Source organism: Pongo pygmaeus, chromosome 10 (genome assembly GCF_028885625.2).
Source record: "Pongo pygmaeus isolate AG05252 chromosome 10, NHGRI_mPonPyg2-v2.0_pri, whole genome shotgun sequence".
Classification (NCBI taxonomy): Eukaryota; Metazoa; Chordata; class Mammalia; order Primates; family Hominidae; genus Pongo; species Pongo pygmaeus.
In genome coordinates, this window is record NC_072383.2 from 84,031,071 (window position 1) to 84,043,027 (window position 11,957).

Sequence of the window (11,957 nt, forward strand, 5' to 3'; positions counted from 1 at the left end):
ATCTGCTACGCTTTTATTTTGACTTCAAGCTTTTCCATAACCTGTTGCCTTGTCCTGAAACACTCTTTGATCCTTGCTCCATCTAACTCTTACTCTGCTTTAGGTGTTAAGTGTTGCTTTCAGGAAAGTTCTCTAACCTTGTCTGAATAATCCCACTCCCACAAACCCAAATGGAAATGTGTGCTCATTTATTTATTTATTTATTTATGAGAGGAAGTCTCACTCCGTCGACCAGGCTGGAGTACAGTGGTGCAATCTCGGCTCACTGCAACCTCTACCTCCCAGGTTCAAGTGAGTCTCCTGCCTCAGCCTCCCTGGTAGCTAGGATTACAGGCACGTGCCACTATGCCTGATTAATTTTTGTATGTTTAGTAGAGACAGGGTTTCACCATGTTGATACTTCTACAAAATCTAATGTACACTTAGTAGCAGCACTTTGTACTTTGGATAATGCATCCTTTTCTGCTAGTTTGCCAGTCAAGTCCTGGGCTGTCTCACTTTTTAAGTCTAAATGCCTAATACAGTAGGTATTAAACTTGGGAGTGGGGTAGAGATGAGAAGAGGGAGTTGTAGGGAGATATATAAAGGGAATTTCTCAGTCAATAATCTACATCAAGTGTCTTAAAACTAAGGGCCTCGTGGTTATAACTGCCCCACCACCTGTTTTTGTAAATAAAAGTTTTATTGAAACACAGCCACATCAATTTCATTATGTATTGTGTATAGCTGTTTTCATACTACAAGGACAGAGTAGTTGAGAGGGAGTTACTATGACTGGGAAAATATAAAATATTTATTATGTTTTTTACACAAAAAGTTTGACAACTCATGTCCTAGATAATTTGGCTGCCCCAAAAATCTACACTGTATTTATTTAAATAATAAAACATTTATTGAACTTCAATATCTACACAAGTTTTCTCTGTACCATTCTCTAGGAGATAAAAAGGTAAAAATAATGTGATCTTTACACACACACACACACCCTCCCTTACAGTCTAGTGGAAATAGTGGCTATGTTTGAAAGCAATTTCAACCAAAGTTAATGATTAAAGGATCATTAAAAGGGTGACTGCCTTATGTGGCCTGACTGTGATTAATATAAGATTAGTCAGCCTGACAGCCCTGACTGGGAAACCAGTTTGTGTTTTGCCTTGAAAGCCCCACTCCAGGTGCATTGTGCTATTCTGTATTAATCAGTCCCATATGGATGTCAGGAGGGACGAGAGTGGGTTGGATGAAAGGCTGCTTTCACAGTCCCATCTCAGGTGCAGTGTGTCCAAACACCAGGTGTTTACTGGTGGAATATTTAGAAACATTCAAATCACACCTTAATTTTCTTCACTCTTCACCCTGATGTTCTTCCCTCCCCAAGCCTATCTCTGCCATATTTTCTGTTCTTTATGATGACACACATGTATCTCCAGTTACTCAGAACCAAAATCTAGTCACCAATGGTTCTTTTTTCCCATCCTGATACTGGCCCCATGCATTGAATTTTGAATTCCTATAAATTCCGCCTCCATGGTGACTCTTGAATCATTCTTCTCTTTCTATTTAAGAAAGTCCTTTAACTCCACACCTGGCCCACTTGTATTCTTTCTCCATTCCTTCCAATATCTTTTTTTTGTTCTTGTTGTTGAGACAGAGTCTCACTCTGTCGCCCAGGCTGGAGTGCAGTGGCACGATCTGGGCTCACTGCAAGCTCCACCTCCAGGGTTCACGCCATTCTCCTGCCTCAGCCTCCCGAGTAGCTGGGATTACAGGCACCCACCACCTCGCCCGGCTAATTTTTTGTATTTTTAGTAGAGTCAGGGTTTCACTGTGTTAGTCAGGATGGTCTTGATCTCCTGAACTCGTGATCTGCCTGCCTCGGCCTCCCAAAGTGCCGGGATTACAGGCATGAGCCACCGTGCCCGGCCAATTCCCTCCAATATTTTTAAATATATTTCTTCAAGTTTAATATTTATGTGACATAATGATTATATCATTTTCTTGCTCACAGCCCTTCAATGGTTCCCACCACAATATAAAGAAAAATTAAATTAAATTTAAAAAGTAAAATAATCTGTTTGGCCATTCACAAACTCACTGATACTATTATGCCAAATATTTTACATTTCTTCCTGTTTCTCCTTTACCTACAATATTCTTTTTCCCAACTTTTTATATGCTAATCTTCCCTCTCGTTTAGATTCCAGTATAGACGATGTTTTGTAAAACCCACAGAGGTTGCTTCTCCTTGTCACCTAACATACCACTCTATCTATATCTCGGTCTTGAGCTTCAGGCCCCAATATCTTACTGAATACCTCTACTTTATGTATTTAACTGGCATCTGAAACTTAGCAAGGCTAGAGAAGAATCATTAATTTTCCACACATTCTTCCCAACATCTGCTCTTTGACAAATATCTTCAGAATCATCCCTGTTAAAACCCTCAGAATCATCCCTCATTTTTCATCTTCCCTCACTCAGTACAAATTTAAGTTCTCTTTCTAAACTGTATCAATTTTGTCACCTACATTCCTTCTCTACTATCATTACACTAGTCATCATATTTTGTCTATACTACTGTAAAGTCACTGCAACTAGATTCCCTGCTTTCACTCTTTGTCCTACTATAATTACCTCTCTACATACTAGCCAAGTTGACCTTTCGAAAAATGTAAATAAGATTCTATAATTCCCCTGGTTAACACCCTTCAATGGATTTCCCTTGCATTTAAAGTACAATCAACATCCCTTATGATCTACAAATATCTAAATAATCACACTCCATCTAGGTCCTCAACTACATTCTCTACTCGTAAGCCCCTTAAAAACTGCTCTTCCTTAATGTTTTCCACAGCTCCAAACCATATTCTGTCTCAGTGACTTTATACCTTCTGTTCAACCTGGCTAAAACAGTCTTCTACCACAAGCCTGACATGCCTGATTTCTTTGGTTCATTACAGCCTTAACTAAAAAGCCAACTCTTCCCAGACCGCTCTCCACTACATGAATCTAGTTTTTCATGATAACGGTAATTACTATCTCAAATGTCTAATTCACATATTGTTTTTGCATTGTCTGTCCATCTACCACTGCATTATACATTTGATCAGAGGAAAAACCTTGATTATCTTTCTCACTATTTTATCCTTAGCATCTAGAAAAATATATGGCACATACTACAAGGTAAATAAATATTTATTATTCAACATATGGATTTTATGATGACACTTTAAAATGCTTGTTTTGTATTTCAATTGTTTACGTATGGCTTGTGTGTCTTGTTAATCAGCAAGCTCCTTAAAAACATAATCCATACCTGATTTATCATTAATATGTCACAATATAACTCGATATAAATATATATGTGTGTATGTGTGTGTGTATTTAAGTAGATCACAAGTCTGAAAGAGTGAGATTTGTGATCTACTTAGAACATCATGTATATTTTTTTCTGAGATGATAAAATAGGTTTTCTAGTATCTAATAGCACAACAGTGTGGTTGTAGGCAATAATAATTTAATTGTACATATTAAAATAACTAAAAGATTGTAATCAGATTGTAACACAAGGATAAATATTTGAGGTGGTAGATACCTCATTTACCCTGATGTGATTATTATGCATTGTATGCTTGTATCAAAATATCTCATGTATCACATAAATATATATATACACTTACTATGTGCCCACAAAAATGAAAAATAAAATATTATGAGCATATTCTGTAAAACAATACATTCCACAGTCAACCATTTTACTTAATCTTCTAAATTGTGATTACAGCAAGCTCTCCTAATTAAAAGTAGAACCACAAAAATTGCTTAACATTGTTAAAACAGTAACTTAGTCTATGTCTCATGGCTATTAATTATAGTTCTAGGAAGAAATTCCTTGACTTTCACTGCTGGAAGAACAGGCAGTCAAGGAACAAAGTTGAATACTTTGTGGTCTACCTCTGTAATGTGCGTAGTTTCCTGCACTATTAACAAAGATGAAACCTCAAAATTCTACTATGGCCTTTTAAGTGTTTTTACTAATCATGTATAATTCTTCTCCATATGAGAAGATAGTTATTACATGTCTACCCCATAGAAAGATCCATGGTTTATCAGTAGAATCTCTCTTATCTTCCAGAAAAACACAAGGTCTTATGTGCTGAGCTGAAATAAATATGCTTTTAGGCTTTACTATGGAAGACTGTGTTTTCCTAAAACAAACGCTAGTCTATTGAATGCTAAATTACCACACTTAACCATAATTTCAGAGAATCCAGTGGGATTGAAAAAGATCAGAGTAAATAAGGAGCATTAAGAGTAACTTTAGTTACTTAAAGGTATATGAGGTGGCTACAAAATGTCCCAACCATTGGTTGAGAACAATAAACATGCACCAGAGGGCATATCAATAGGCCTGTCACACAAAGTTTCTACCAATCATACACCATAATTAATGAGCCTGAAAATTTGCTGAAGTTGGACCACTATCTGCATCAATGGAAGTAAAATTTAAAAGACTCATAAAATGATAGAGTTACTCAATTTCAAGATCTGATACACTGACCAATTTAATGTGATTATTAGAATAAACAGAAGTCAACTGCCATTGACTTTCAGCCTGACAATGTTATATAAATACACAAAATTATTTTAAATACTTCTATTGTAATTGTAAAATATTGTTTTCCACCAACTCAACTAAGATTATGGGTTGCCAAACTGACCATATTACTGCCCCTTTCTTGGATTCTTCTCTTTTGATTATCATATGTGAGTCAGTCTTAGCCCTGTGTGATTCAGCCCCCTCCTACATATTTTTCTAAATCTTATTGCATTCCCTTCTCTTGTTCAAGCCTGTCGCCTGTGGGAGTTTAATAAATGCTAGCTAATTATGATGATGCTCATTTTATTTTCCTTTACCTCCATTTACTCCTCTCTTAAATATTTCTACATAGAGTTAATCAACATTTATTGAGCACCTACTCTACAGAGGAATAGCCTTCATCAACTCCGAGAGATTGTACTCCAATTTTCTTAATTATATTGCAAAGATTATGATTTTGTCTACCCGTCAAAGATAGTTTTCCATGGAAGAGTGATCTTAAAAAAGTTCTTGCATGAACTATTTTACTATAATGCTGTTTTCTCAATTAGGAGTTTAATCTCTTAGGAATGGGGTTTTGTCTTTGCATGTCTGGTACAGTACTAAACACAGTTTACCCATCCTAAAGAAACAAAATTAAAAGGTAGCCACTCAGAACATTCCTATAACTGTGTTGCTAAACTATCTCAAATGAGTAGGAGATATGCTCCACATTCAACAGTGAGGTCTGTGGAACCCATTCAGTCTCACCCACCCAGCTTCACTCATATGCATACCTGGCTGTGTTCTAGGGGGATGAGGGGAGGTAAGAGCGTCCATAGAGAAGAACAAATGACCATGATTCTTGATTTGTTTTTCTACCAAAAGTCTGGTAAAGTTGCATATCATCTATTTATTAGATATGGCCCTTTACCACTTGAAAGCCAGGAGCTGTGCCTAGGAGCAAGGAAGATGAGAGGTCAACCTTGCATTTATGGATTCATTCTTTAAGTTACCCATGTATCCACTTAACATAAATGCACTACTGATCAGCTGTATTTTAAGAGTATATGTTGAATTTCTTTATTCAATCAACAAATATTTTTTGAGCACTTACTCTCTGGCTATCTATGAAGGAAAAATACAAGTAAGGTCCCTGCTCTGATTGAACCTATACTCAATGATTTTTTTTTAACAGAACGCTTAAATAACTTTATAAAAGCAGGGTGCATTCTAGTCTGAAGATACAAACCTCTGAGTATAATTTTCCTTGTTTGTCAGCAGGTTTAATTTTCATTGCTCATTCTTATACTTGAAATATCTTGTTTATTACTGCCAGTGCTAAACATCTTCCCAAGGCTCTACTCCACTTGCATAAATACTTTGTACTTGTATGATCATTTACATTAGTAATTGCTTTCAATTTTATCCAACAAATACACAAACTTTCTCTAGAAGGTGTAGTACTACAACAGACTCCACAAGAATGGAATCACAATCTATTAAAAATAGTAAAGAATTAGCACTTAAGAAATCAATGTTGTGTTTTGCCAATGTTGTGTTTGGATGTCAAGAAATTAATTAAGCAACCATACATCAAAGTCATTAGAATGCAGAAGTAAGCTGAAATTTTTCCTCTGACATATACATGGTGCAGATATCATGAGGTTTCATTTTAGAAAGCTGATATGTAAGAGGCAAAGAGATTCCTTGTCAAGGACTGGTATTCATATACACCTGCAAGAGGTAAACACATACCCCTACTTCAACCTTATTTCATTTTCAGAACTACTATCAAAAGAATAGAGCCACACATTTGTGAATTATTTAGAGTTATCATTAGATCTCCTGGAACCACATGCCAATAACATAACATCAAAACTTCTTGAGTTATACAGCCAACAAACACATTATCTAAATTAAATTGTTAGACAGCTTCAAACTTTTTAAAACTTTTCTCCAAAAAATTAATTTAAGTACTTCTCGCCTTGACATGTGTCAGGCACTGATACTGTAGATAATACATTTTATGTAGTACAAAGCTGGCTTAGATTTTCTTGAGAAATAATTCAGGTTTAACCTAGAGCTCAATTTCACCCTTGGCACAGCTCTCAGGATATTTTTGTTAGGGATAAAGCATTCCAGTCATTGTTCCTAATGAGCTATCCTCTGCCAACTAATAACTACTTAAGTTACCAGGTATAATCAGGGGAAATCACTTTCAGGAACTCCTGAGAATTATGAAGATTTACATACTCAAATATCTGGCACTTCTCCGTACAATTTTGGGTACGTTTTAAATCTTGATTGGAAGGATAAACAAAATAGTGCATAATAATTTCCCACTCTGCAGAATTCACAAATCACCATACTTCTAATTACAGAGAGAAGACATCCTTCTTGTCAGCAACTTTTACCCTAACCACAAAATTTAATTCTTTCCTCTGATGAAGCAATCATTGAATGATTTACTTCTAGTGACAATATGATGTACTTGGCCTTAAGAACTGTTGTCTAAATATGTCCTAATGGATTCAAAAGCAACCTGGAATCCAAATTTTATGTATCAATTATAGAACAATAAAGCTATATTATTTTATGCTAATAAATTCAGGACAAGCAAATTTTTTGGAGTCCTTTAATTTTAGGTTGATATTACAAGTATGTCTGCTATAGCCTGTGGTGGATATTCATATATCAGTACATTTTGTGAAAGCCGAAGGGAACCCTTGAGATGACTTAAGGGAAAATGAAGAGAAAACTAAATAGCACTTCAAAATAATTTTAAGTGCCCTTTAAACTGGATTCAATATTTTTATATTCATTATTTTTTATCTTACAAATCACCTATACAAACTATTCTGATTTCCTATTTTGAAAAATATATTGGACATTATTTCATTATGGCAATGTTATGCTTCTAGCAAGGTTTGGTGAAGGGACCAACCAATTCTCTGTCTCCAAATCTTATTAACTAACACACTAAGAAATCATACCTTACAACCAAGTGTTCCAAAAAAAGCTTTATAATAACATTCTAGTTATCTGAACTTTTACAAAATTTCTGATTGTTATTTAGACACATTAACATTAAAACAATCCTTACCTTGAAAACATAATCTAATATAAAGACAATCACATTCACAAATGGAATCTATGAATGGTAAATAGGTTCATAATCTAAATCCAATTGTTGAATGTCCACATGAATCTCGAATGGATTGGTGTTTCATTATTTACTACTTTAGCTTTTATGTGAGGAACACTGGTTTCCTAGCAACTTTTAGAAAACACTTTCAGAACTTGAACAGCTTACTGAAAAAATATCTAGACTTTCAAACATTTGTATTCTTCATGTTGAACAAAAAGTCTGATGAAGAAGATATGCATCAAGAATCTTTGGAATTCAGTCACAGAATATTCTGTTTTTCTGGAATCAAAATAAATAATTCATCTCCTAAAAGCAACAGATTCTCTTAAAACTGAAGTCTTCCAATTAAACATTACTACAATTAGAAAAATTTTAAAGATTAACTCTCATTGTAAACAGAAAGAATTTAGGTTGGTTCCATGTCTTTATATGAAAGTTTGAAATGAAAAGCCTGATTATATTTGGGCATACAAACTTTTTAGGCTTTTTATTTAGGCATCTATTATCTCAAATTTCCTGAATACTATTTCCTAAATTGTTGAACTAAATAATCTTTAAATGTAGAAAAAATATTATCTAGTAGGATCAAATTAGCTTGGTTTCAAAACTGATGTAATTTTGTGTCCATCTCTTTAGGTTTTGAATTATATTAAATACCAACTAACCCTTTAAAAAGTGTTCACTTTTATATAATACCAGCTGGTGTCACATGATGAATAGAGAATAAAATAATTAGTATATTTATGATTTGAGTACAAATTATAATTCAGTTTACAAAACTGAATAAACAATTGTATTGTAGGTCTACCACATGGCAGGCACTGTCCTGGACATGAAAACACAATGGTGTCTAGACAGATATGGCCCCACCTTCTCCAAGCTTTACGGTTTGTATTTTCTAAAATTTTGTATTGCCTCATACTTTGAAGTTTTAATTGCATCCTGTCTGTCTCTAAAACTCTCAACTATCCATTTATTATAAGAACATTTACAGTACTATCTCATGAGGTTCAATTTTGGGTGATTAAATATCACTCCAAGAGTGACCAAAAATGAAAAGAGAGGCAGAGAGAATAGCACGCAGAAAAATTCTGTAAGCAGACTTTCTCAAAATGTTATGATCTTTAATCCCCAATGTTCCTTCTAACAGTTCATATATTTTCCTGCTGATAAAGATGCAATTATGCTCAAGTAGTTTTTTGTTATTGTTGCCTGTTATATATCATAAGGCATGTAAATATATTTGTTATATATATTTCTTACTTTACATTGTACAAGAAATTTTATATGTCTGTATTTGAAGAATATAGTGACTCTGAACAGATAACTGTCTTATCATAAATCACATTTTCCACGAAAGGATAAATCACCCATCATTTAAGAAAAGATATTTTATTTCTGTGCTTTAGAATGTGGTTATTCAAATCATTATGGAAACTGTAAACAAAATGAGTAAACTTAACCTTGTAAGTAATTTTCACTTGTGGTCTCACCTCTGCTAAGGTGAAAAAACAAAACAAAAGACCCTGTATATAGCATTACTAAATACCAAAACAAATATTAATTCTATTTCAATACACTCTATGATCTTTACACTGCTTAATTTGAAACACCCATATTTTTGTGTCCTAGACCACTGCTGTGGTTTAAATCTTTCTTAAGGATTGAAAAATACAAATCTGTAGAGGGAAATACTTTCATCAGAGAAGCTTACGCATATCCTTACTATTGCCACCTTTTCCAAAACACTTGCGTTTATAACAAAGCATCATCTTCAGGAGCCATTCCATTTTCTGAGAAACTTGAAACACTATTAAACTCTCTATTTTTTATCTTTGTTTTCACCTTTTCATAATTTTGCATAGAAAACATTTAAAAAATATTTGTATACTCACCTCCTCGAAAGAAAGCTAGTTTTATAGGTAGAGTAGATAGTAGAGTGGCAGAACTGATGTAATGAAATTGAAGAATGCACTTCCCTGAGGGAAACTCGGGGTGCATGCAAAGTTTTATTGCCCTGTATTTGGCATACCAATGACAGAAATCTCAAATTGCTAAAGCAAAACCAAAAAACCTCAAACAAACAAACAGAAAGCCCTGACTACAGGGATAGTATGCCAGAAACACAACTTGATTTATGAAACCAGAAAGTTTTCCAGAGTATTTTTATATATTTTGATGACATTTAAACAAATGCCAAAATAATACTACAAAAATAACACTACAAAAATATCATTTAAAAAACAGAATATTTTTATTTTTGGCTTGGGGGAGGCTTTTCTGGAATATTCTAGAATATTTTAAAATACCTTGTCACCATCAAAACACAAATTTTAAATACTCAAACCACTTTATTTTAGTATACAGTTTCATTATCTGTAATTACCATAAATACCATATTTGTGAAATATTGTCAAGTTATTAGAAAATAAAGCTTACTTAGAAACTTTTACAGTATTTATTAAGGCCATTTACTTTCTAAAGGAAATTCTGTCAACTAAATCATGAATACATTTGGAATGAGTTAAAAACAGGATTTTCAAAGTAGACATGTGTGCACAAAATAAAGTATGGAGATTTACTTTAAAGTTGTACTACTCTATATTGTCATGTAGACACTTTAAAATAATTATATCATTTCCTACCATGTAATTGTATCCTTTTAAATCTGCACTGAGCAAATTATGACAAGTACAAACAGGCATGATTGAGAGAAAAGTGGTGGACAAGCCCCTACGCCAAAATAAATATATTTTAAAAAAATATAGCCCATGTCTAAATTTATTCTCAAATTTTTGGCATGAAAAAGTAACATTTGATGTGTAAATAAAATATTTAATAAGACTAAGACAGACATACTGTCCCTAGAAAAATATGTGTGTGTATGTATGTTTTAAGTAACTTATTTATACTATGGGCATTTCAAGCTTGAAATATCAAATCAAATCAAAGTAAAATAGTAATAATAAGGATTAGGGAGGATAGCTGCTTGAATCCTTCTTTAGCGCTTAAAACTACCTAAAATTCTCAAAGATTTTTTGAAGAATCAGTTCAAACAAAGTTTCTCTCCAGAGTGTTTCCACTTTGGGAACATTCCAGGTTTCAGGAATGCCTCACTCTCAGGGGAGCAGAAGCATTGTTTCTGAATTGTATCAGCAGTTTTATTTTTCACCCTACTTAGTGGCTATAAATACTAGTTACATCTTTATCAAAGTTTTAATTATTTTTACAATATTCTAAAGTTCTGTTTGAAACAAAATGACACTTTTTATTCTACTACCCTCAAATGCCCAGGGCAACGAAAAGAGAAACTGTTTATGTTGCTGGTTGTGGAACCAGGACTGGTCAAAAGGGGAGAAAGGAGTCAAATGTAATCACTCTTTATTCTCTGCGATCCTTGAGCTGGTCACTCCCATCATCAATACTGGGAGAATATCCTTACCATCTAGGTATTCATACTAGCCTAACTCCTTAGGCTAGGACTTTGTCCCCACAAAGCCTTTTTTTTCAGAATCTAACAACCACAAAACACATACTTTCACAGGTAGGGTCCAGACTACACACACCAGACACACACACACACACACACACACACACACATACACTCACACGCTTGACTTTACCTGTTTTTATGCCGAGTCTTTAGCAAGTTTCTTCCAAAGGGAGCCATGGTCTGTCGGGCAAACGAATAAACAAATTATCTTAAAGCGATCTGAGGGTGGGGGTGGGGGTATGTGGATTTCCAGGGTGAAGGGAGGAGGGCTGGAAGCTTTCTCTTCTCCTCAGATGTTCCTGGCTTTCAGCTCATTAGCAGCCGGCTGAGAAAGTTGCTGGAAGTTGTGCAACTGCTGCTTAACTTTGAACTGCGGGATTGTTGTGGCTGCTGCACCTTTGGAGACCTGCCCAGCTTCAGCCTCGAAGAAGGCGTTTGGAAGCAGGAAAAGAAAAAAAAAGAAAGAGAGAGAGAGGAAGGGAGGAGGACTGTATTGTGTTCTGTAGTTATTTGCAGACTTAAAGAACTGCCAACCCCACAAGCATGGTAATACCAATGGAATGGGAATTTCACTCGATCTGGAAACCCCCCCTCCCCCGCTTTCCACACCCAACCACACAAGGTGTACTGAACGCACATAAAAGGATTAAAAGTAAATATCCCCCAACTCCTGGTCAGCTCCAGTCTGTGAAAAGTCACCTGATCATGGCAAGCATAAGGGAGAGCTGAGAACTCTC

At 34.8% G+C, this 11,957-nt stretch overlaps 1 protein-coding gene across 1 annotated transcript in view; it reads right to left on the reverse strand.

Annotated features, from left to right (window-relative positions):
• Window positions 1-11,738, reverse strand: part of RASSF9 (Ras association domain family member 9) — a 36,300-nt gene extending 24,562 nt beyond the window's left edge. The window contains exon 1 of the mRNA XM_054442445.2: window positions 11,351-11,738. Coding sequence (XP_054298420.1) covers window positions 11,351-11,397 — 47 coding nt within the window. The 5' untranslated portion in view covers window positions 11,398-11,738. The remainder of the gene's footprint in view (window positions 1-11,350) is intronic.
• Between the last annotated feature and the right edge of the window lie 219 nt (window positions 11,739-11,957).